This window comes from Suricata suricatta, chromosome 3 (assembly GCF_006229205.1).
Source record: "Suricata suricatta isolate VVHF042 chromosome 3, meerkat_22Aug2017_6uvM2_HiC, whole genome shotgun sequence".
Taxonomy (NCBI): domain Eukaryota; kingdom Metazoa; phylum Chordata; class Mammalia; order Carnivora; family Herpestidae; genus Suricata; species Suricata suricatta.
This window is the reverse complement of record NC_043702.1, coordinates 138704306-138731619: the sequence shown is the minus strand read 5'-3', so window position 1 is coordinate 138731619 and position 27314 is coordinate 138704306. Positions and strand designations below refer to the sequence as shown.

Genomic DNA, 27314 nt, shown 5'->3' with positions numbered 1-27314 from the left:
GACTTGGAAAGTCCCTAGTAAACCAGGACCAGTTAGTCACGCTATTGGTTAGTGAAACAGCTGTGTATATCTGTTGTGTGGAATTACATGGTGTTTCCTCTGGTGCATATTCCCTGCTTTGTTTTCATAGTTGAGCTTTAATTAATATGAGCTTTCCCCACTGATGGTGAACTCCATGCAGGCAGACTTTGTCTCATTTGTGGCTATTCTCCAAGTTCCTGGAACAGGCAGACACATTGTAGGAAATTAATGGGTAATTTTTGAATGAATGAATGAATAGGAAATGCCATTATATCTCAACAATTTCATGTTCTATCTTGGCAATAGGACTTCATAGTTCCACAGATACAAAATTGTTAAAGTGATAGGCACTTTATAGTAGTCATAGTTCAATCCATTCAATATCACTGTTTTGTGTGAATGCCTTTTATAGAGTGAATAAAAAGAGACTGAAATTCCATTGATTTTTACAAAAGAAGAATAGAAGCCCCCAGAGGTGCTAGAATACAAAACGTTTCTCCTGAACATGACAAAAATCAGTAGGACCAAACTCTCAGGGGATCAGAGAGGAGTGTCACATAGATAACATAGACATTAAGAGAGGATCTCATTTGATGTCTTTCTGCCAGATTCTTCATGTGAATGGTGCCAACTACATGGTGGGTGTTAAATTTATTGTGGTAAGGGTGGCTCAGTTGGTTAAGTGTCTGACTTAGGCTCAGGTCACGATCTCATGGTTCATGAGTTTGAGTTCCGTGTTGGGCTCTGTGCTGACAGCTCAGAGCCTGGAGCCTGCTTGACATTCTGTGTCTCCCTCTCCCTCTGCCCCTCCTCTGCTCACACTCTATCTCTCTCTCAAATATAAATAAACATTTTTTTAAAAACCTAAATTTATGGTAGTGATTACATTTATACACACCCACAAACATGTGTGTGTGTGTGTGTGTGTGTGTGTGTATACTTTTTTTTAAGCTATATCATTTGGGATAGAAGTCAAAGCTTAGGGTCTGAAAACATTGGAGCATTTGCAGTTCAATAACACATGAAAACCCCAGTCCTACTAATACTACTTCTTCAAACCATAGTTACCACCTGACATTGAAGAAGTAAGATTGATTTGCTGGATTTTCCAAATTGATTGTTTTCTGCAAGTGTGAACCCAAATGGCAAGCAAATAATAGAGAACACATTGCTGTCATGTAGCAGCTAGATATTCTAAGACAAGGACTGCCTCAAAACTTAGATGCTTCTTCCAGGTGAACAGAAAGGGAAGACCATTTGTAGATTTATATAAAATCCCCATATAAGTGGAACATTAAGAAACCATATAGTTTTCTATAATCACTGCTTTGCAAATTATGTCCAGAGGGCAGTCATCTGTTGAATTTAATCTCTCCTTTCTCTTCCACTGTCCACCTTTAGATCAGATTTTGTCACAAGGTGGGGCATACTCTTTGATTCTGTTGCAATGGAATGTTTTCTTGGTAACCTACTGTGTGAAATAAGTAAACTCATCTACTGAGATATGAAAAGCATTTTAGTGATAAGGAAATGTGGGGAAACTAATTTCTTGAATGGCAAGTATTCTTTCTTTTCTTCTTCTTCTTCTTCTTTTTTTTTTTTTTTGGTTTGGTCTTAACATATGAAAACTGTTTTGTTTCAAGACTCACTTCCAGCATTACTTTTTCTGTTAAATTTTCGCTGGTTCTCTCCCCCTAAACGAACCTTGGATGTTCTTTGCACTGTTTTCACACAACACCATCAGGGACGCTTATGTACGATGTAGTCTTTGATCATTTGTTTATGTTGCCCCTCCTCACTAAATTGTAAGGTCCATGCTTCATTTATCTTTCCATTCCTAGTGTCTGGCATATTGCCTGGCACCTAGCAGGCACTTGAAAAATGCTTTCAGGGTTGAATTAATGTGTGGAGAGTTTGCCAACGTCAGGCTTTTTAGTTCTACTCTGCAAGGACAAGAGGATATGGCATGAGCTGAGCCCCTTCAGATTATAGCCTGGTCCCTTGTCTATATAGGTAAAACACTGGGTGCAAAAGGGGTTTTCAGACATTTATGATTACAGCCTGCTTAGATGAAGCAAAAGACTCACAACTGTGAAAGAGAGATTGCATGATAATCATAATAAGTAAGTACACTAGCATGTTTGGGGGGATTAATAATACCTTCTGCAATGTGTTCCTCTAAGATAAGTCTCCATTCTAACCCATCTCTACTGGCACTGACCTTGTCTAAGCTCCTGGTTGATCAACACAATAGCCTGTACAATGACTATACCAAACTGATTTGATAATGATAAGCTTGACTAAAAACAATTTATAATTAAAAAGCAAAAATGGCAGCAATTGAAAACCCATGACAACTGAACTTGCCCTGTTAACAACGGGCCCTTCCTGAAAACCGCAGGCATTCCAGTCATCTCAAGGACCACTTGTGCTTGCACAAGGGCCAGAAAGACAACACAAATTTAGAGTCCCTGAAAAAAATCTAGAGAAGTGCCAAGTTTAGTTTATGAAAACCAAATTTCAATAAGCTTTGACAATTGGCATACTGGGTTATTAGTCCAATCTCACTGGACACAGAAACAAAAGTCTCCTGAAAGATATATTTTTAAAAGGACGTTCCAGTTTGGACTTGGAGGCAAGTGAGAAGGACCTTCTTGGTCTGCCCCGGGTCAGGGACCAGCTTGACCTAACCAGTACCGATCAGCCATTGACATTCTTTCTGCTTTCTAATTCTGTTAACGCACAGCATGCAAATATAAATATCTGTTACACGAGTGAATTAATGAATAATGAATGAGTTAATTATGACAAATCAGACACTATCTTGACTTAGATTCCAATAAAGTGGTAGTGAGAATCAAATTTTTAAGCAATATGTATAGAAGAAATTTTGTTTTATTTTTGTAAATTTGGAAAATCCCACCATTATTTGAATCTGCAGATAAAGCACATTTGTGTGGTACTCTTTTAGAGCTCAGTTTGGGAAGCATGGCCCTTAAGGAAAGAGAATGTTGACAACCCAAACCTTGCTTGGAATTTCAGTCATTTGAAAAGAAAACTCTCTTTGATTCACTCTTTAAAACTATTAAAGGACCATGATTTTGCTATTGTGGATGTTGTGGTTTCATGAAGTGCTCATTTTCCTCAGCAAGCTAGGCATTGTGAACAGACGAATGAGATCAGTAAATGTACTTAGGTTTATAAACTAAGGAAATCACGTCATGTGAGGACAAACCAATTTGAAGAATTTGCAAGTGATGAAGCCTTGGCCTCTCAGTCATGGTTTACCAAGAGTCTTCACCGATTGGAAGAGGCAGATCGATGGCATGGAATCATCATCAACACTCTTCCTGCATCAGAGGCACACACAGACTAGTACTGCAATTGCAGTTTTCTGATAGATGATTCTTAGTGACCAAGTCTCTGTTTAGGACCCAGATACCTTATTTACTAAAGACAGTACCTGAAGAATCTTATGCGTATAAAATTATCATGTATATAGTTTTCACTTTCCCAAGTATTTTCTTTCGATTCTTGAGCTATTGGTCTTCCTATCTTCCCCAAGATGTTTGGTGACTTGATCCTGGAACCCCATCCTTCTCTCTTTTCAGGTTTTGACTTATTCTTTCTCTAAAATTGTGTTCAAAATTCTTCCTCAAGAGGCCATTTCAGAAAGCCTAGATAGTTGTGCTGGTTCCATGCCTTTCAACAACTTGTTTCTAGTATCTATTTTGCATCTACTGTGTTATCTACTTTCTAGTATCTATTATCATATTCCAGTATGAATTTTTTTTAACATTTATTTATTTTGGTGATAGCGCAAACAAGGGAGGGGCAGAGAGAAATGGGGACAGAGGATCTGAAGGATCCATGCTGACAGCAGTGAGCCTGATGTAGAGCATGAGCCCATGAACCAGGAGATCATGACCTGAGTTGAAGGTGGCTGCTCAACTGACTGAGCCACCCAGGGAACCCCCAGTATGAATTTTAGCTTTGCTTTACTGGTTTGCTTTCTGCTGTTTATTTTTCCTTCATATTCTATGTAAATTCTCTTTATTATTAATGGTAAAAGATTTACAATATTTTAAAATAATATTGAGAACAGTAGTTTCAAACTTTTGTGTGCAAAAGAATGATCTAGGGAACTTATGAATGATGGATTTCTCAGTACTTTTCCCATAGGTTCTCATTCTCTGTTTCTGGGGTCAGGTCCAGGAATCTGCATTTTATTTTATTTTATTTTATTTTATTTTTAATGTTTTTATGTAGTTCTTAAGAGAGAGACACACACAGAATGCAAGTGGGGGAAGTGCAGAGAGAGAGGGAGACGCAGAATCTGAAGCAGGCTCCAGGCTCTGACCTGTCAGCACAGAGCCCAACATGGGGCTTGAACTCATAGACCGTAAGATCATGACCTGAGCCGAAGTTGGATGCTTAACCAACTGAGCCACCCAGGTGCCCCAAGAATCTGCATTTTAAATAAGCACCTCAGAGGATTCTGTAGGTGATCAAAGGGCCACACTTTCAGAAATCCTGCTCTTGAGAACTAAAAATTAGACTGTCATGTACTGTCTGTCTATCCTGTGCTCAGTGGGGGATATGGAGGTATAGAATAACTGAGTTTTTGGTCTTCCAGTGTTTACAAACTTTCAGGGGAGGAAGAAAATAGTGTCATCTCCAATGGTATGTGATGATAGGCCATGTGAGTGACATAGACAATAAATGCTTTGGCAGTGTAAAGAAGGGAGACAAAACTGGCCAGATGATAATAAATGGCTTCATAGAAGATGGGGAAAAAAGATTATTTCAAGATGTTGGAAAAGTAAAGACTGAGGGTCAAGGAAGCACAATTACTTCTAGGAGATCAGTATGTGGAATGGTGTGTCTGACCTGAAAAAAGAGTTTGTGTAGGGAAATGGTGGTATTTATGCCTTGAAAGATAGGCATTAGGTTGAAGAGAGCCTGGGATTTGAAATCTATTCTGTAGGTACTAGTGGTTCTTCAAACATGTGAATAAGATGAAAGCAGTATTTTTAAGGTTTAAAAAATTATTTATTTTTCTTTTATATATTAATTTTTTTAATGTTTATTCATTTTTGAGAGACAGAGAGACAGAGTGCAAGCAAGGGAGGGGCAGACAGAGAGGGACACACAGATCCAAAACAGGATCCAGGCTCTGAGCTGTCAACACCGAGCCCAATGTGGGGCTGGAACTCACAAACAGTGAGATCATGACCTGTGCTGAAGTCGGATGTTTAACTGACTGAGCCACCCAGGCACCTGTAAAATTTTTATTTATTTGGGGGGGGGCGGTGAGGGTCAGAGAGAAAGGGAGAATCCCAAGCAGGTTCCATACTCATTGCAGAGAGGATACAGGGCTCGATCTCAGGACTGTGAGATCATGACCTGATGCAAAATCAAAAGTCGATGCTTAACATACTAAGCCACCCAGGCACCCCTATAAACAGTGTTTTTCAACACTGATCTGGCAGTGAACTTGAGAGCCCTGAACCACATGATCTGTTGTGCAAATTGTGAGAAGGCCTGGTCTGACCATTTGTGAATGTAGATTCAACATGGTCTGGAGCTTGAGTGGAGGGATTGTCCAAGCTGCTGCTGAAGTTTGGACCTCCTTAACTGGGAGAACTGGACCCAGTTTCATCACTCTTGAGTCTGAGCAAGGAAATGTTTTGAGGTAGTGTTTGGCTCTGAATCTAGAATCTAACTTCCTAGTCGAAGCTGGAATCTTCTGTACATATCCATCGGATACTTTTGCTTAAACAGATAACCAGCACATATTATGATCAAGTTACAAGGAAAATGTCTGCAGTTCATGGGACAAGGAATGGAGCTTTGGGCCCACCAGCGCAAAACCAACCCAAAGGAAACAATGTTGTGTTCACTTTTTTTTTTTTTTAATTTTCTAGGCTTAAATTTAGGCTTAAAATATTTGTATACTCCTTCCACATTGCAAGTGTTTATCCATTTTTTTCGTAAACGACAAAACAACTTTTGAATTTCCTTTAGTACATTCTAATAATTTGGGTCGTGAGAGTCTAACAATAGGGTGGGGAACATTTAGTTCCCTTTGAGTACTTTTCATACAAACCAACTCACTTATTTTTATTAAGCATCATGATACGCAAAACACACAAAACGTAACTTTAATGTTTGAAATTTAGTCGTTATCTCTGAGGAAGAGATCACAATGAGAGTAAATGGCCAAATCCAGAAGCCACTGATGAGCGAATTTGTACTCGTTCTGTTGGAAAAACTGAAGGCCTGTGGCGTAGAAGGGGTGAAAATTAGTGGGATTCTAACTTGGGCATGACAAACCTCTTCTTGGATGGTGTGAATGTGGAGAACTCTTTGAAGCAGTAGATAGTAAATTGCCCACACTAGGCGCGAGAACAGTTCTCGGAACCAAGGTGCCTGAGCCACTCAAGAGCTACAAATTTATTCCGCAACTACCAATTACGCGGTTTGGGGCCAGGGGAGGCTCCAAGGCCCGCCCAGGATTCCTCTGCCTAGCTCCGACTGGACCGGCTCACTTCCTCGCCTTCCCGGGGCCCCTGCGCCGGTCAATCCCACTGCTCCTTTCCCCCAACCGACTTCTGCTCCGCCCATTTCAGTGAGGTAACTCCTGGTGTTCTTTCCCGCCGCAGATCTCCAACTCCCACCAGTCGCTTCAGCTCCTCATTGGGCAGCAGAGAGGAGAGGGAAGCGAAGGGACCTTCCACTTTGCTCTCTAAACTACCCACTCTAGTTTTCTGGTCTTCTGATAGGCGGTCAGAAGAGCAATTATAGCGTGGGCTCGTCGCGCAGGCGTGCAAAGACCCTCGTTGGTGGCAGGGCAGTTCCCTTCCACCACAAGAATTCATCGCGCTGTTGTGACGTAAGCGGCGCACGGCTCGCCGTCTTCACTTACAATTGGTTGTGGCAGAAGTCCGTCCCACAACCACGCCCCACTTCTCTGCCTAACCTCTCAGCTTAACAGACCGTCTGGGAGGCCACGCCTCATCCCGTTCCAGCCGCTTAGCCCTGCGATTGGCTGAGGGAGCTGGCATGTTTTCCCACCCACTACTATCTCCCCAACATCCAAAAGGCTGGCGGGACCCTACGGAAGTTGTCAGTCAATCTCCTCCTTCCCCACCCCCCGCGAGGCCCCTCCTCCGGGCCGCGCGCCCTAGCGCGCGCGCACACGCACACACACTCCCCCCACCCCTACGTGCACCCTCCACCTTCTCAAGTTGTAGCGGTCGCTCGCTGGGGGTTCTCCGTAGGCGGCGGAAGGGTGCGTGGGGGAGGCGGCTCGGACCGCTCCGAGCCGTGAGGAGCGAGTGCGTGCTCGCCCAGAGCTGGGGCGGCGGGTCACTGCCCCTGGAAATGAGGGTCCGGCGCTGACAGGGAAGAGCGGGCACCGCGGCGGCGGCTCGGAGGGGACCCGTGATGGCAGCGCCTCGGGAGGAGGCTGCAGGCAGGGCCGGCTGCGCTGGCAGCGGCCAGTGAGGGGCCCGCCGGCCGGCTGGCGAACTGGGCTGAAGAGAAGAGAGGCGCGCTCGGCGTCCGCACCCCCGCGCCCTCGCCTCAGTTGTCCAAACTTCAGGCGCTCTTCCACCCGCCCTCCGCGCCCGAAGTCAACAACTTCTTCACCCCCCTCCGCCCCCGCCCTTGCCTCCATCAGCCCCGGGAGGTGGCCGCGCGGCGGGGACCAGGAACCCCCGGCGCGGAGATGTGGCCGTGAGGCGGCGGCGGGGAGAAGCTCGGCGGCGCCCCGGAGCGGGAGGGCGGCGCGGCCGGGGGGACGGGGCGGAGGGGCGCGAGCTCTCCGCACCTCTCCCCCGCCTCCTCCTCCTGCCGCTGCCCGTTCCGTGCATGCAGCAGCAGGAGCTGCCAAGCGCCAGGGCCGCGGCGATGTCGTCGTCGTCGCCGCCGGCGGGGGCTGCCAACGCCGCCGCCATCTCGGCCTCGGAGAAAGTGGACGGCTTCACCCGGAAATCGGTGCGCAAGGCGCAGAGGCAGAAGCGCTCCCAGGGCTCGTCGCAGTTCCGCAGCCAGGGCAGCCAGGCGGAGCTGCACCCCTTGCCCCAACTCAAAGGTAACCTCCGAGGGTGCAGCCCTGGGCGGGAGGGAGCGCAGGGGCTCGCCTCCGCGCCGCCGGAGCCATTTCCTCCTGGGGTTTCCTTCTGCCCCGGTGGGGCTCGTGGTGGGAGCCGTGTTTCCAATTTGCCTCCCCCGCCCCCACCCCCCGCTCGATTCGAACAGGTTTGGTGTTCAGAGCCTTGCTTCTTCTCTCTGATTCACCTGAACTCTTCCCATCCTCGAGGATGCCAGACCCCCTCCCCACCTGCGCGCTCGCTCCCCTGCCCTTCCGATTGCAACTCTGCTCCTGCGTCCCGCGAGGTAGTTCTTCACTTTTCCTCCGGGCTTGCCCTTCCCCTTGTGGCTTTAACAACCTGCCGTAGCTTCCGACCCGTTCTCTCGCTCGCGCTCGCGCTCTCTCTCTCTCTCTCTCTCTCTCTCTCTCTCTCTCTCTCTCTCTCTCTCGGAGACCCTCCTCCGCTTTTCGGACACTTTCGACTGCTTCTTTACTTTTCCAGTTATCAAGTGTCTGCGCTCACCCTCTCCCCACCTCCCCTTCCCAATGATCTTTCCTGAGAGTCCCCACTGACCGGGGTCTGCTGGCAATCTTAATGCAAACACCGGTCAGGAGTTCCTGGTCTTCAGATTATTTAGAGGAACAAGCCTGAAACTCTGACTAGCATAGTGTGTCATTTACTGGGTCGTTAGGTTTAGGTGGTATCGTTAACTCAAAGTATAGAAAGACTTAAAATACTTTATTGCCTGCGGAGATACACGCGGTTAAGATTGGAGAAGTGCGAGAGAGTAAGTCGTGTTGCTCTGCCGTGGAATGGCAACTTCGGTCGCGAAGCCGGCCGGGATTCCAGGGACCGTGTAGGTTTGTGCAGTGATGCAAGTTCGCAGCCGTGCCTAATGCTCTACGGGAGAACTTGGCACTTCTTTTGGCTCACGTTTACTAGATTTAGAGAGTTTTTAATAAAGTGTTTCCTGGTGCTCTAGTTTATTCTTTGTGCATTACTCTTAATTTTATAATTTTAATGTCTTCGCTTTTTAGGAGCTAGAAATTGTCTTGGAATAAGATGATAATGCTCCTAAACATTTAAAACAGTTGTTATACAAAAGAAACTTCATATAAATCCAGATCATCTGTTTTGCAAGACTTGGAAGATAAAGAGTCCTACTAAAATAGACAGATGTTCAGATTTTTCAGTCCGTTTCATCTCCTTCAGGGATAATCTGGTTCTGATTTGTCTTCGGACGTGTGAATCCAGCCTTAGTTTGGCTGGGAGTCTAAAGAAAACCCCAGATCAAATCACAGTTGACCTACAGTAGATCTGAACTCCATTCAGACCCTATACTGCCCTGCCTCTTAGGGTGCTTCTAAATCAGCATCCCACAGCCACAATCAAACTGGCTTTTGAAAGAAGGTTTTATTTAAGATATGTGTAGCTTGTGTTGCCGCATTTGTCATTTGTTCTTTAGCCTGAAAAATTGTTAAACTTTACATATCATAGTCAATGGTGAACCACAATGGTGGGCATTCCCAAGATTTTAATTCTTGAGTGATGTCATAGCTATAAAAGAATATCATCTTAGCCCTTAGGACATTGTATTGCTGTTGATGGATTCTAAAGTGTAAAAATTAAAACAATGATAGAAAAATTAAATGATAGAAAAAACATTTTTTATCACTGATCTTTTTCCATTATATTGTGAAATTATGTTTTTATAAATTGAAGGTTTATTTATTAAATTTGGTTTTTTAGTAAGGTATTATGGATCCTTAGTGTTGTCTTTATTAATATAATTTATGTAATAAAAATAACTGCATATTTATCATCGTAGATCAAGCTAGGAAGTGCAGTTTTAATAGTTTTTAAAAGCTTGACAAAAATATGCAGAGTCAGTAATCCTCTAAGTTATATGTACATAGTTCAGCAAGCTGAAGGTGCCATTGGATGTTTTATTTACAATTATTTGGTCACTAGCAGAGGGAAAACAAAATTGGAACTTTAGATAACAACTGTATATTTAATATGAAAATACAGTGTTCTTTAAAAAGGAAAGTTAGATATTCCAGATAAATTTATGCAAATTTAATTGTGGAAACAAGACCCTTTCTTGGATTACCCACTAATAATAGCTACTTCTACTCCAGATGCCAAAGTGCTTGAAAAGTGCTTTTTAAAAAAATTCAGTTACTTCACATGGCACTTTGGCAGTGGACTTGATACCACAGAGTTGTGTGCTTTTTCTGTAGTAGTTTTTTCCATTTGTGGTCTTAACAAAAACCAATGGAAAGCTCTTTAGTATGTGTATGAAAGAGAATTTTTCTTTCTGCTCTGAAATACAATCTTCCTGTGGAGAGATTCAGGTATTTGTGGGCAACCGAGATCTTTCAAGTGTTTATACCAACCTGCTTATGTTACACTTTGTCCACATGGATCTACGCTGGAAAGGTGCCAGCTATTTTCCTCAAAGCATACTGTGGGTAAGGATTAACAAAATAATCCCAACTTTTTTCATCTATAAGAAGTTTATTTGTGCAAAATCACTTAGTAAGTAGGTTTCATGATTTTAATGGGGAAAATGTTCAGAGAAAACTTTGTTATAGAACATGTGTAATAAAAAAGCCTTGTTAAAAGGATTCTTTAAAAATAGAAACTGTTATGTGGGTCCTGAAAATTAAACTGACTTATTGAATAGCTTAAAAATTTATTTTCAAAACACTTAATTTTCTTTCTTATGTTAATTATGGAGGTTTCCCCTGAAAACTAGGTACTAGAAATAAAAGTAGAAGCATCTTATAAATTTTCTTCTGTTTTTAAATTTAAGTTAGTATAGGACTTGATTTTTCTACTTTAGACATTTCCCCTAGAAAACAACAGTTAGGAAACTTCTGACCTTAAAAAATTGTGTTACTCACAATAGGAAGTTTTTCAGCTTATTTTAACCTATTTTGTCCCTGGAAGAATTTGTTTGGTAAAGAGGTAGTTGCCTGACATGTATATAACCCTTAGTATTTACAAATTGTTTCATACTTTTCTTTATTTATTTAATTATAAAAACAGTATCGTGTATAATTAGTGAAACAGTCCAAAGATGTGTAACTCCCCATCCCTGATACCCCTTTCTTTTTCACACTTACTAAGGAAATGCTGTTGTGTGACAAGCCATAGCTCAGGGTATTTTTATGAACACTATATTTCATTGGGTCATCCCAGCAGCTCTGTGCAAAACCAGCATTATTCACATTTTATTGACTGGAAAAGTTGAGGCTTTTACAGCTAGTTTCAGGCCTGTGATTATTTATCTGGTGTTGCAACTGATACTGGCACACAGGTAAAATGATTTCAGTATTTATGCTGTTAACCTATTTTATAAACATTTGAACCAGTATGAGAGAGTTGGGTCATTGGGCCAGTCCAGGGTCAAGGGTAAATTTTTAATCTTTCTGAGTTGTTTTTCTTATCTGTAAAATGGGGATAATACCTTCTCCCTCCCCAGGATTTTAGGGAGTAAGTGAAATAATGTAGTTAAAGTAACTAAAACTAGGCAAAGAATGTTAACTACTATTGTCTTTGATATTTCAAAATCCAAATTAAAAATATTTTATTAAAAAATTTTTAATGTTTGTTTATTTTTGAGAGACAGAGTGTATCAGGGGAAGAGCAGAGAGAGAGAGAAGGAGATACAAATCTGAAGCAGGCTCCAGGCTCTGAGCTGTTGGTGCAGAACCCAACATGGGGTTCAAACTCACGAACTGCTATAGATCATGACATGAGCTGAAGTTGGGCACTTAACTGACTGAGCCAGCCAGGTGCTCCTGAAAATACTTTTTAAATGAAAGATTCACATAAATAGTAAACTTTCCTGGGGACTTAAAGTTTGATTTTATTTATAATCAGTTTGCAGATATAATTTATGTGAAGTAAGATGAAGTTATATCATTTTTCAGCATTGGTGTAGAAGTGGAAATAGGGTAGAATTAAACTGTTTAAAATACTAAAAGCTGTAGTTACAAGATATTAACCAGGCAAAGAAATGGAATTAATTAACCAGTAGAATTGTATAGATGTGCATTTCTCCTACAACAACCAGTACATTAGCAAAAACAGAATGAAACTGGCTTTGAGATTGAAGTGAAGAATTTCCTTCGTTATCACTCAGATTCTTGGTTGGTATATTCTTAGAAACTGGGTCCCACTGGAGGTATCCAGGCCAGTAACAGTGATGCTGATTTGAAGTGCCTTGCTTACCTTTAGGGAAAGAAGTTTTTCCCCCTTGAGGTATGTGGTCTTTTAGGGTAACTGGAACAAGAACACTGACATGATCTGAAGTTTTATAACTATCAACTTTCTTGTGAGGGAAAGGTTACTAATTCTTTTAAGGCTTAAAGATCTTCTCAAAATTAATACAATTTTCTCCAAACCCAAAACCACTTTTTATAGTTGGGTTAGCCCTCGAGGAGAGTTGAAAGTTCATCTGAGTATGTCAAGAGAAATGTTTGTTTGCAAAGACATACAACATGTTGGTCATTTTTGGGACTGTTTTCTGAAAATAATGCCATATTTCTTCTGGGAGACTTATTTTTTAATTAAAATGTTTTTTAAGGATATACTTAGAGAAGTTGATAATTTGGTATCATTGCTGGCTTTCATATGAAAGCAAAATTCTCCAATTAAGTCTAATTTAACATCTTCAGAATTACTATTTAGGGTCAAATTCCTTCCCCCCCCTCCAAATTGATTACCTGTGCTGATTCTTAATTGACTTTTGGGTTATCTTATGAAGTATCTAATTGAATAAAGTGATAATCCCATAAAATGTATTTAGTTAGAATATTGTGATCATTGGGATAGAGCACTATCCTGTAAATAGTAGACCTGAGTTGTCTTTCTGCATCATTGATGACTCACAGTTGTTTTGGGCTAGTTTAACCCCTTTGAACTTCAGTTTAATCATTTTTATTTATAAGAATAACATTTTCCCTTGATAAAATCACAAAGATGAATTAATTAGTCCCTCTTTGGATGACAAAGACAAATTTATCAACAAAATACATTTGGAAAATAGATTTTTTGTGCTTTATTTTTGAAGTTTAACTTTTTAAATTATAAAACGCTGGTAATGGAGACTAGCTTGTTTTTATTCTTGTATTTAGCACTCTGGATCTCAACCCTGGCTATAAACTTGCAGAGCTTTAAAAAATATCAGTGCCTAGCTAGGCCCACCCTCTAGAGATTCTAAATTAATTGGCCTAAGGTAGGATCCAGGCATTTGTATTTTTAAAAGCTCCCAGGGTGATTCTAATGTGCAGCCAGAGTTGAGATCACTAATTTAGCATTATCTGTCTATTGATTTAATTAATTAATTGAGACTTTGTCCTTTTCTCTGATACTCAGGGCTCATTACCCAGCCTATTTACATTTCCTGCCCTCACTTCACCTCCTGCTATTTACTTTTCACTCTCTTAACTTTGCTGCCCCCTATGGCTGATCAGCTGCTTTCCTGAAGAGAGATTAGATTCTGGAGTTTTAGGGTTGATGAGATGGTTCTATAGGATTTTTCTGTGTTACCATAATTAAAAGTCAACTGTTCTATATTAGGTGGTCTGTTTTTCTCTTCTCTGGGATTTTGGAACTGTTGCTGAATAAAATGAAAGTGAGAACATATCTTAGAGGTTTCCCTGGTTTTAATCCCAGCATTCAGGCTAACATGATGATTCCAATCACTCTGGCGTGTAAAACGGATACTTGGCATACACTAAAAGCGTTGTTCTGCTTCTTTAAGATGTAAAACTAAGATTATTCTAGTGTATATGTTGAATAGTAGGTATTAAACAAATGAGCTATTCTTGAACTTAACTATTTTTGGTTATGACTTTATTCAGCAACAAGAAAAATACAAGAAGTATTTTTACTTCTTGTCCTCTTAATATGAACTACAGCTTTTTATTAAAAGTAGAGCAGCAAGGACCTGGTACCACTTTATTTCATATCCCTATCTTGCCTTTGGCCTTACTGCACTTCAATTTGAGTAAGACTCGAATTTGTTTTGAGTCAGTGTTCAGCTGTTACGGAGTAATATTCTCTCTCCAGAATGATAAAATGGTTTTGAAAGGAGAAGTCATCTGTGTTTTCATATCCATTGTGGTACCAAATACAGTATTGTGTGCATAGTAATTGTAGTTATGTAGTTAGAATGTTTTGTTGAAGAAATTACCTGTTGGTTGTCTGTTGACTCGCCTCCCTTAACACCCCTCCCCCGCCCAGTTATTGATTGTGCTTCTTTCAGTGTTGTTTGTTCAGTGATGTTTGATGCTATCAGTAGATTGGTTCTCTTCTGTTTTGTTTTTTATTTCATATATTTGTGTCTAAATCTGGTTCAAGGTTTTTAAGTAAAAAAATTCTGGGCTTTTGATACCATGACAGTAAATAGTAAATGTAAGTTTAAAACAAAGGATTGTTTGTTCTTGTATTTTGTGCCTTACAAATAACTTGTATAAGGGTCATGAAACATTATTGATAGATTTCTTGCTGGGAAAGATGTTATGGAAGGGTTATGTGGAACAGTAGTACTGGGTTGACTCTCATGTGGACATGTGTATACAAACATTGTATAAACTCAAATAATTAGTTCACAGTAATTTCTAAATTTGAGTTGCAATCTTTATAAGGATGTCCTTGAAGGAGATGAACAGATTTTAAATATGTAATTACTTTTAATGCATTCTTGTGTAACAAGGAATGTAAATACTTTGCTGAAAGAGTTTTACATGACAGAGTAGGTTTATGCAAAATAAACTCTACTTGTCTGGGCAAGATATTGACTAATAAGCAGTTTCAAACCTACTTTTATGTATATCTTTTGAACTCTTCCCTGAAGAAATTTGTTTATGTGGGCTTTTTTAGTGAGTACTGGTGAGTTTTAGAAATCTTGCAGTTTTGATCAGAAATCCTAAAGAAGCATATTATGATTTTGTGGGGGAGTAATTTGCTGAATACGATTGACTCACATGATGAAATTCGGAGAACATGTTTCTAACTTGGACACTGATGGCAAGGGATTTCTTGGGAACACACTCCTCCTACTGGAATGGTGATGCTAATTGCATCTACTATAACCTGACCATGATGTTATATCTAGTTGAGCCTTCTGGTTCTGAATGGGACCACAGAAGTCATTGTAGTTTAGCCTCCATTGGGAATCAATTTCACTCTTTTTCAAAATAAATAGCTATCTTGTTATTTCATCAGAGAAGCTTTCTTTAATGTAGGGAGGAAAGTATGGGGTTTTGAAGCTCCTGGAGGCTTTCTTGATTTTGTTTAGTTAATGAATAAATTGTATGGACATACCTAAAAAGAGGATAAATGTCTGAAACAAGAATTTTTAAATGACTAGACTTAAAACTTGTAATTCAGGAGTATCAGATATTAAATATGGCTTCAAAAATTACACATTTTCTCTTTTAGTTGGTTTTGCTTGTTTCACACTCATTGGTAAAAGATAATCTAGAATTATAGCTATTATTAGAAGTTAATGATTATTTGAACACATTGTTAATCATATGCCTTTAAATGAATAAAGTGAAGAAGGTAGGATAATTTTTGTTATAAACTCTGAATTTTGATTGGCAAAACTGAATGTTTCAAACAGACTTTTCTAATAACACCTGCTGAAGCCATATGTAAAAGAAGACATGATTTCTGTAGGAATATGTATCTGCTTAAAAAAAACAAACCTTACAGTACCATTCTTTTAATTGGACAGAGGAAAAAGATCTTGTTTACCTGCTGTTAAAACTAGATACATACTTTCTTCCAAAATCTGGTGCAGAAATATCTTTCTCTCTTTGGTATTCATATGCTTACAATTTAGAGATTCAAGCTTTTCTTAATAAAGTGAATAAAATAATGAATGCTTTTTTTTTTAAATTAAATGTCTTTAGGATCTTGTAGTTTGGTGGGGAATATAGACATGTAAGCAGGCAGCTTCAATTACTATAATAAGTTTTGAGGTAAGAGTAGGCAGTAAGTGGTTAGGGTACTGTAAGGGGGACCTAATCCAGTTTTGCTGTGTAAGGAGAGAGATCAGGGAAAATTTTCTAGAGAAAGTGACAGGTACACTGAGATCTAAATGATCTTGTTGTTCAGCTAAGATAGATGGGGTCTAAGAGGTCCACCTAAAGGTCAATATGTTTAGCACCAGGGGTGAATGAGCATAGCATATTTGGGGAACTGCCAGCAGCCTGTGTGGCTATGATAAAGAGTTATAATAGGGAACTGATTAGAGATGAGACTGGAGCAACAATTAGGGTCAAGTCATAGTCTAGATACCATGTATTTCATTTACTCCTCTGATAGTAGCATGAAGAGTAAATTGGGAGATGGGTGTAAGGAACACTAACTAGCTAGTAGGCAAAGTAATCCAGACAGTAGATGAAGGTGGCCTTGTCTAAGGCAGGAATTGGTGAGAGGGAAGAGCCAATGATGATCCGTTTCTAATATGGGCAGCTAGAGGCACGATAGCAATTTACTGAAAGGGAAAAAGAGGAAGATCAGATTTGGGAGATGATGTTTTTTTGTTGGACAGGTTGAAATGCCTGTGGGAAATCAAAGTGAAGCTGTCTAGTAGGATGTTAGATATTTGGTTCCAGAGCTAAATAGAAAAACCTATGCTAGAGATAACAATTTGGGAGTCTTTAGAGTAAGATTTTTTTTTAAGTTTATTTATTTTGAGAGAGACAGCATGAGTGGGGGAGGGGCAGAGAGAGAGGGAGAGAGAATCCCAGGAAGGCTCTGCACAGTCAGTGCTGAGCCCAATGCAGGGCTCACACTCACGAACCATGGGATCATGACCTGAGCCTAAGACAAGAGTCAAAGGCTGAGCCGCCCGGGAGTCTTTAGGTTAAAGGTGGCATTTGAAATGATGCAAGTAGAAACAACAATTGAAAATGTGTAGAAAGAGAAGAGGCCAAGAAATACCATTATTTAGATGATAATCAAAGGAAAAGGGGTAATCTCAAGGCAAGAGAGACAATGGAGGCAAAGGAAGACCGTTAAGAGTGGAAACAAGGCAGTCAAGGGAAGAGAATCTTTGAAAATGGGGATGGGGAACTAGTAACATTGAAAAGAGCTATTGACAAGTAAGAGCTGAAAAGTTTCCATGGGTTTAGTAGTCAGTAACATTGGTGACTCGAGAGGCGCTTTGGAGGATTGATAGACTTGAAAATTCTGTAAAGTGAGGAATTAATGGAAATTGTTAACGTCAAGTCAGTAAATATGGACTTCTCTTTCAGGAAGCCTGACAGAAAAAATATATCACTAGCTTTTGGGTGCAGAATGGATATTGTATCAGAATACAATTTTTATTTATTAAAAATTTTTTTTTGTTTATTTATTTTTTGAGAGACAGAGAGAGACAGCACAAGCAGGGGAGGGCCAGAGAGAGAGGGAGACATAGAATCTGAAGCAGTCTCCAGGCTCTGAGCTAGCTGTCAGCACAGAGCCTGATGCGGGGCTCGAACCCACGAACCGTGAGATCATGACCTGAGCTGAAAGCGACGCTTAACCGACTGAGCCACCCAGGTGCCCCCAGAATACAATTTTTAAAAGAAGGACTAGATAGGAGGTTATTTTACTAGACAAGGGGAGACATGGGCTATGGGGACGTTGGGCTAGGGGTGGTAGCAGCTGAAATGGAGAGAAAGAAGTGTATTTGTAATGTATCTTACATAGAACTTGTTAATTATTTGAGGGGAGATGGAGGAGGGAAAATAGGAATCCAGATGTTTTTGCTTGGACCACTGAGTAGATAGGTCTGCCACCACTGAGAAGGAATATAGTAAGGAAGGAACCAATATAGAAGGAAAATTTAGATTGTTTTTTGAAATTTGACGTTTGAGATATTCTTTTGGGAGTGTGAATCACAGAGTGCCCATCTGGTAGTTTCTATGACTTCTAAACATTAATTACAATATTTTCAAGTTTGCCTGTCCGAAAATGGTCATAGTTTGAGATGTTGGCTACTTGGTCTTCTGGCCAAATAGGAATTATCTATTCTCTATTCAGTGGCATGTCAGTGTACGCCAGATGTTATATGTGTGAGGGAGATCACAAAATATGTTGGGACAAGTGCATGAGTGAGGTTACAATTACTGTTGCCTGTTTTTTGCCTTTAGACTGTAAGTAAAGTGCTCCACGACCTGAGATCAGTATCTTCTCCCCTAGCAATTAGATAGTCAGTTGACGGTTTTATTGTTTATTGAATGAAATAATGAAGCAAAAGCTATTAAATTGACTTTAAAGAAAAACACCATTTTGTGTCATGCAATCGTTGACAGTTTTCTAATGATTGGTAACCAGGTCCCATAATGTTTACATACAGCACTAAATTTAGCATTTTGTTGATGAAGAAACCAAAACAGGTGGGTTATATTTTTGTGCAAGTCATTTAAAGCTCAATATCTTTTCAGTTGATTATTGATTCTTCCTCTGTAATATTAAACTGAAAATGTGTATTGCCTGCACTAAAGCAAAATTAACACCTTATTTTCAAACAGTGCAAAGGAGAAATAATAGTAATTGAGCCTTGTGAAGATACTAATTTCTTCTAGGTCCTGGGCACGTAGACCAGTATTGAACATAGTTTTTTCTAAGAGTCTTCAAAGCAGAGGATTTTTATTTCTTAAATTCTTCTGATATAGAACTACTTCATTGATATTCTTTGGGGTCTCCCTTTTAGCACTATTCCCCGCTTTTTAAAGTAATGTAAAATTTTCGGTGGAGAACATTTGTTTTATGAATGTGTACTAAGAAACAAGATGAAGGAACTTTTAATCACTCAACACTTTTGTCTGAGCTAGAATTATAATATGGAGGTAAGGTTAAAATCTATAATTAGCAGCTTTGAGGAGTTATTTCAAAATATCAAGAACTGATCAGCCTACTTGTTTTTGCCTCTCTATGGAAGTGCTATGTATACTTCAGTCTCCTTTATCTAAGTTACATACACACAGTTAAAAAAATTTTTTTTTATGTCTTTTATTTTGAGAGACAGAGACAAAGAGTGAGCGGGAGAGGGGCAGAGAGAGAGAGAGGGAGACACAATGTGAAGCAGGCTCCAGGCTCTGAGCTGTCAGCACAGAGCCTGACGTGGGGCTCGAACCCATGGACTGTGAGATCTTGACCTGAGCTGAGGTTGCACGCTTTACTGACCGAGCCACCCAGGTGCCCCAGTACAAACAGTTTGAAAACTCATATTTGTGGCCATATTAGCATGCCTTTCTGATCATTATTTCCCAATTTGAGGGAGGAAATAAATTGAGGCAAAATAGCTAAGTCTTGGATATTACAATCAGTTGGGCTAATTCATCTATCACTTTGCTGATTTTAGTCTCCTGTATATCCTCCAGAAAAACAAATTAGATGATGTCATCTCTTTAAGTAGTTGTCCATATGTGTTTGTCCTTCTAGTCAATGAACCAGTCTAAATTTGAATCCAAAATGAAAATAAAGTAGTAAATGTAACAATGAAATGCTTTTAAGGCACATTTAGTTTTAATAGTCATATTTCTTTCATGGGAAATTTCTGTCATTCATATAGGAAACTTAAAAATAAACAAGCTTTTAGCTAGCTACAAGATACCCAGGTACTGATTTTGGTATTTCATACATTTTGAGATCCTGTTTTTAAATTGGGCTGCATGGATGACCTTACACATAACATATTTTGATATTTTGAGAACTTTTTTTTCTTTCTTTTCTTTTTCTTTTTCTTTTTTTTTTTAAGATCTGGAAAAGTAGCTTCTCCCATGGAATAGGAATGACTATTTTAGGATACAATACTTGCTGTGACTCATGAGTGAGTTTCAGTTTTCAATGGTTTTCTAAAATAAACTTACTTAAGGACTGTGCAGTAAGAAATGTCATATTCTTGACTACTCTATGTCTTTTATAATGACTTTATAGTTTTTATAAAAACTGATAGACTCATTGTTAAACTCAAAAAAGAATATTACAAAGGTAGAAAATAAAAATCCCCAGAGGCAACATCTCTTAAAATTTTGAGAATCATTCTCATATTTTTCCATTAAGTGGGATCACATAATATATGCTATTCTGTAACCCATTTTTACTTAAATTGAGTATTATAAATAGCATGCTTCTGAAAGGAAAATGTTAAAATTATTTTATTTTTATTTTTATTTTTTAGTAGGCTTTAGCCCAGCATAGAGCCCAATATAGGGCTTAATTCACCACCCCAAGATCCAGACCTGAACTGAGATCAGAAATTGAACCCTTCACTCGCCCACTGAGCCATCCAGGCACCTCTAAAATTAATTTAATTTGTTTCTGAATAAAGTTTTTTATTTCTGGAAATACTAGATCAAACCACTCTAGACCTAGAAAAAATTCCTTGTATTAAAAAGAGAGGAAATAAGTTTTTTAATGTTTATTTATTTTTGAGAGACAGAGAGAGAGAACAAGCAGGGGAGGGGCAGCGAGAGAGGGAGCCACAGAATCTGAAGCAGGCTGTAGGCTCCAGGCTCCAAGCTGTCAGCACAGAGCCCGACACGGGGCTCGAACTCACGAACTGTGAGATCATGACCTGAGCCAAAGTCACTTGCGTAACTGACTCAGCCACCCAGGTGCCCCAGGGAAATAATTTCTAAGATCACTGGTATTTAATTTTAGGAAGGTTATATATGGATCTTTTAGGAAACCTGATTAAAGAAATGTATCATCTCAGAAAATATCATATACAATATTGTGTGTATAATTTTAGAGTTCTTGGGTTCACCACCATCACCATCACCATCCTGACCCCATCTGTGGCCTGATGGTGGGGTGTTTGTAGACCTTAGGGCCTGTTTTAGAGATTGAGCAACCTTGTTAAGTCAGTAATCCCTTTCCTTAACATGGTAGCAGGTGTTTCTTAGGAGTTACAGGGAGGAGTAGCTGCCAGATGGAACCTCATTGCAGCCATGAAAACTGAAAATAGCTATAGAGGCACTGATCTATGAAGATCTGTTTAATACTTCTCGTTCCCCCAAAATTCCAAATGAAAAACAAAATCCTTCTAAAAACCTGTTTTATTTAATGAATAACAGGTTTTATATTCAAATTGAATTAAGCAAAAACAGTGCTTCAAAATTTATCACACAGGAAAAAAAACCCCAAAAAGCAAATTGAATTAAACACGTGACACAGGCATTCCATTTATAGGCATATTATGAAGATATTGCAGGTTTGGTTCCACCACTGTAAAATCACAAAGTGAGTGAAATGAATTTATTTCCCACCACACATAAAAGTTGTATTAACACTGAACTGTATTTTTTTAAGCATGCAATTGCATTCTGGCAAAAAAGTATTCATTGAAAAATACTTTATTGTTTTATAAATTTTTTTTAACATTTAATTATTTTTGAGAGACAAAGAAAGACTGTGTGATCAGGGGAGGGTCAGAGAGAGAGGGAGACACAGAATCTGATGCAGGCTGCAGGTTCTGAGCTGTCAGCACAGAGTCCAACGCGGGGCTCAAACCCAAGAACCATGAGATCATGACCTGAGCCGAAGTCGGACGTTTAACCGACTGAGCCACCTAGGCGCCCGGATACTTTATTGTTAAAAAAAATGGTAATCATCAGCTTTCAGTGAGTCATAATCATTGATTATAAGTCACCATAATAAATAAAATAATGAAAAAATTTAAAATATTCTAAGAATTACCAATGTATGACACAGAGACATAAAGTGAGCAAATGCTGTTAGAAAAATGGTGCCAGTAGGCTTGCTTAGTGCAGGGTTGCCACAACCCTTCAATTTGTAAAAGCTGCAGTGTCTGCAGAGCGCAATGACATGAGGCATATGCGTGTGTTCTCTCAGAAGCCTGCTTTTCAGTATTCTGCTTTCTAAAATTCCAGATTTCTGTCTTCCGAGAAAGGCCCTGTGTTAGCTTATCTTCATTTCTTGTTCTTTTCTACTTTATCAGAAGTTGAAGACAAAAGATAACAAAGTTAATTTTTTTGACATAAAAATCTGTGTTCTTATCCTTCTGTAATGCAATTGTGGATATATTCACATTTGAATAGTAACTGAGTAAAGCACAGAAATATTTATGTTCTTTAAAGTTTTAGATAATATTCTAGTGGTTTTCTTAAAGTAATATTTGTATAGTAGGATTCATTATCAAACTGGTAGGGTGCATGTATTCAAATTTCCTAAAAGGTGATGCCTCCATTTTTTCCTGGCCATTTTCAATTTTAATGAAATCCCTAGATCCTTAACTGAGTCCTATTTGCAATGCTGTGAATCATTTGTTAATAAATGTTTCTATTGTTCCTTTATAATAGTTTGATCCTCTAAAGTTTCAAATAAAAGCTGATTTTAGAGTCTTAGTTATTAATGTTCTAGGAGTATTGCCAAAAAAAGCTACATGTCCTATATTCTGTGCCAGTTTCTTAAATTAGAATCTTGGATTGCATCCTCAGCATGTCACTGTAGTGGTATTGCTGCGTTGCTATGATACGGTTCTTGTTCTATAATTTGTAGCATGAATCCTATATGAGAGCCTACTTTAGATTTCAAAAATGTGAGCAGCAGTAATTGGAAATATGGTACATTTTTCCTTTAAGGAAAATTAATACCTATAAAACTTCTGTTACAGATTATGATACTTGATACTTTAAACTATTTATTCTTAGATGTAAAATAGATTTAACAGTGAACAACTTGAAATAATTTGGTTATCCCTAAGAAGTTTAGTTTATCACATTGAGTTTTATGAAAATGGGCAAGAAAAGGAAGGTTTTATGATAATGAATATTGAGATTTCACCATTCTACTTGATATTTGAGGTCTTAAGAGAAATGAATGTAAACTGGATTTTCTGGTAACATGAATTTGAGACAGTAATTGAAACTACATTACACAGGAAAACTCCAAATTATCTTACTCTATGGAATTTCTTTTTTTTTTATTCAGTAAACTGTTCTTAAAACCAACCCTATCTAGTTCTGTTGATAAAATATTATTAATTCTTATTTTATGTGGTGGTTTTTGTTTTCATTAAATGTTCCATATAAATAAGTATAGATGGCAAAAAGACCAAACAAGGGTATTCTAGGCATGTGTTGTGTATACCTTTGTGGTAGAATGAAGTTTTTATGATTATTGGTTAGTGGCATTTGATCTTTAAACCACAACAGATCTTTGAAGTTTTACTGTCTTTCAATAATGTTTTGCATATTTGGTATGAAAGTATTTTAGAGATAGGACTGAACTAAAATTTTTTAACAGCTTTATTGAGGTATAATTCATATACTGTACAATTCACCCATGGCTTCAGTATATGTACAGATATGCGCAACCATCACTGCAGTCAATTTTAGAACATTTTCATGTCAAAAAGAAATGCCATACCATTTAACTATTACTCGTCATCTCACTCATCCCCTACTCTAAGCAGCCACTGATCTACCTTCTGTCTCTATACTCTGTCTTCTATCTACTTTCTGTTCCCTATTCTGGTCATTTTATATGAATGGGATCATATATAGTCTTTTGTAAGTCTTTTATACCATTGGCTTCTTCTAACCTAACAATATTTTCAAGGTTCATCCATGTGGTAGCATGTATCAGTGTTTCATTCCTTTTATGGCTGAGTAAGAATCCATTGTATCACTTTAGCACCATATTTTATTTGTCCATTCATCAGTTGATGGACATTTGGGTTTTCTACCTTTTGGTTATTATGAATAATGTTGCTGTAAACATTTGTGTACAAGTTTTTGTGTGAGTATATGTTTTTATTTCTCTTGGGTGTATACCTAGTAATAGAATTTCTGGGTCACATGTAATTCTGTGTTTAATTGCTTGAGGATCTGCCACACTTGTTTTCCACCATGGTCACACTATTTTACATGCTTACCCACCAGTTTATGATCTCTGCATACCCTCACCAGCACTTATTATTCTGACCTTTTTAATACAGCCATCCTGACAGATATGAAGTGTGATCTTTTTGTGGTTATGATTTGCATTTATTTCTCTCATGACTAAAGATATCAAGCATCTTTTAATGTATTTTTGGCCATTTGGTGTATCTTCCTTGTAGAAATGGCTCCTCAGACCCTTTGCCCATTTTGTAATTCAGTTGTCTTTTTATTAAGTCATAATGTTCCTTTGTCTTTTCCCTTTCTTAATGGTATCCTTTGAAGTGCAGATGATTTTAATTTTGATAAAATCCTAAATTATCTTTTTTTCCTTGTTCCTCATGCTTTTGGTGTCCTAAGAATATTTCCCAAATCTGATGTCATTAGATTTACCTTTATGTTTTCTACTAAGAATCTTACAGTTTAGCCCTTACAGTTTTAGGTCTTTGATGCATTTTGAATTCAATTTTTGTATAGAATGTGATGTAACAGGTGAGATTTATTCTTTTGCATGTAGCTATTCAGATGTCTTAACACCATTTGTTGAAAATATGCTTTCCCCATTAGATGGGAAACTTGCTGAAAACTTGTTTTAACTTGTTGAAAATCAGTTGGCACGTGGTTTTATTTCTGGGATTTCAGTTCTGTTCCACTGATCTATATTCTTTTGTTTTATCAGTACCACACTGTCTTGATTACTGTTGCTTTGTGTAGTGCATTTTGAAATGGAGAAATGTGAGTCTTCCTGCTTTGTTCTTCTTTTTCAAGATTGTTTTGGCTCTTCTGGCACATTTGCAGTTGCAAAAGTTAATTTGAGATTTTTACTTGTTTTTCTATAGGTATTTACAACTATAAATACCCTTTTAAATGCTTTTTAGCTACATCCCAAATGTTTTGGTATGTTGTTGAGCACTGGGCCACCGCATGGGCCACACGGTGGCCCAGTGCTCATGTTGTGTCATCATTTTCATTGGTCTCAAAATATTTTCTGATTTTTCTTTGGTATCTTCTTTGATACATTAGTTATGTAGGAGTACGTATGGTTTAATTTCTGCATATTTGTGAGTTTTCCAATTTGTTTTCTGTTTCTGATTTATAATTTCATTTCCATGTCAGAGGACATACTTTGTGGTATTTCTATGTTTTTACTTTTTTTGAGGTTGGTTTTATGACTTGGCATATGGCCGGTCCTAGAGATTGTTCCATGTGCACTTGAGAGTATGTTTCTGCTGTTGTTGGGTGGAGAATTCTATGTATATGTAAATTCTCTCGTGTTCTATAGAAGTCTGTTAGGTCTCGTTAATTTATAGTGTTAGTTACGTCTTGTATTTCCTTGATCTTCTGCCTAGTTGGTCTATCCATTATTAAAAGTGAGATATTATGGGATGCCTGAGTGGCACAGTTGGTTAGGCTTCTGACTTTTCATTTCAGCTTAGGTCATGATCTCATGGTTTGGTGAGTTCGAGCCGTGTGTCGGCTCCATGCTGACAGTGTGGAGCCTGCTTGGGACTCTCTCTCCCCACTCTCTCTGCCCCTCTCCCAGTTGTTCATGCTCTCTCTCTAAAAAACACTTAAAAATATTTGAAAAATTGAGATATTGGAGTCTCTCCTATTGTTGAATTGTCCATTTCTTCATTTCTATTAGTTTTGCTTCATATATTTGGAACTGTTAGTAGGTGCACATATTTTTGTAATTGTTGCATCTTAGTCATGAATTGACTTTTATCATAAAATGATTCTCTATCTCTAATACAGTTTTTTGTTTGTTTTAAAATCTGTTTATCTGATATCAGTATACCACTCTAGCATTCTTGTGTTTGCATAATATATCACTTTCCATCGTTTTATTTTCAGTCTGTTTGTGTCTTTGAATCTGTGATTTATTTATTTTGGGAAGATAGCATATAGTTAGGTACTTTTTAAATTCAGTTTGAAATCTCTGTCTTTTGATTGAATTATTTAACCCATTTGTATTTAATGCTATTTGTTGACATAGCTGGATTTATGTCTGCCATTTTACTTTCTGTTTTCTGTGTCTCATGTCTTTTTTTGTTTTATATTCTTCTTTACTGCTTTCATATTAGGTGAATAGTTTTCAGAGGAGCATTTGTTTAATGAATTTTTTATCACATCTTTTTGAGTTTATTTTTAGTGGATGCCCTTGGGCTTATCCTATACATATTAATTTATTGTAGTCAACTTTAGATTTGTATTTGCTTATTTCCAGTGAGATATAGAAACATTACTTCTGCATTCATCTGATTCCTTATCCTCCTTTTTATGACATTGTTATTCAGTTACATTTATTGTTACAAACTGAATAGTATGTTAGTGTATTTATTACTTTATCATCATTAGTTATTCATTCTTTAGCCCAGTACCTATTCGCTCCCACCCATCTCCTTTGTGCTGCTATTGGCAAATATATTACATTTCTATATATGGTAAAACCCAATTATATTTATTTATTTATATTTATATTGCTTTATACAGTGGGGGTTTTTTTGATTCAGTTAAGAGAAAAAAGAAAATATATGCATTTGTACTGCCTTTTTGATTACATAATTAACTTTACTGGAGCTCTTTGTGGTTTCTTTGTGAAATTGAATTACTTTCTGTGGTTACTTGCTTTCATCCTGATGGAATTCCTTTAATGTTTCTGGTAAGGCAGTCTGGGTAGCCTCTCAGTTTTTGTTTATTTGGGAATGTCTTTATTTTGCCTTCATTTTTTAAAAGTTTTTCTTAATGTTTATTTTTGAGAGGGAGAGCATGTGAGCAGCGGAGGAGGGGGGAGAGAGGGAAACACCGATTCCGAGGCAGGCTCCAGGCTTTGAGCTGTCAGCACAGAGCCCAATGTGGAGCTTCAACTCACAAACCCATGAGGTCATGACCTGAGCCAAAGTCTGATGCTTAACCAACTAAGCCATCTAGGTGCCCCTGCCTTCATTTTTGAAAGATGCTTTGATGGATGTAGGATTTGGAGTTGACAGGTGGTTTTATTTGTTCTCTTTGAGCAGTTTGAATATGTTACTCTGTTGTTTTCTAGCCTCTAGTATTTCTACTGAGAATTCAACTGTTCATTTTAGCCCTTGTAAGTGACTAGTTCTTCTTTTGCAGCTTTCAAGAGTTTATCCTTGTCTTTGACTTTCAGCACTTTTATTATGGTAAATCTGTGAATCTCCCTTGTACTTTTCCTTTTTAGAGTTGTTGAGCTTTCTGGATATGCAGGTTAGTGTTATTCAGTAAATTTGGGAAGTTTTCAGTCATGATT

The 27314-nt window shown here is 38.5% G+C and overlaps 1 protein-coding gene across 1 annotated transcript in view; it reads left to right on the top strand.

The window, feature by feature from the left end:
- Positions 1-7802: 7802 nt before the first annotated feature.
- PPP2R5A (protein phosphatase 2 regulatory subunit B'alpha) overlaps positions 7803-27314 on the top strand; it is a 66694-nt gene continuing 47182 nt past the window's right edge. The window contains exon 1 of the mRNA XM_029935318.1: positions 7803-8119. Within this exon, the coding sequence (XP_029791178.1) occupies positions 7897-8119 (223 nt within the window). The 5' untranslated portion in view covers positions 7803-7896. The remainder of the gene's footprint in view (positions 8120-27314) is intronic.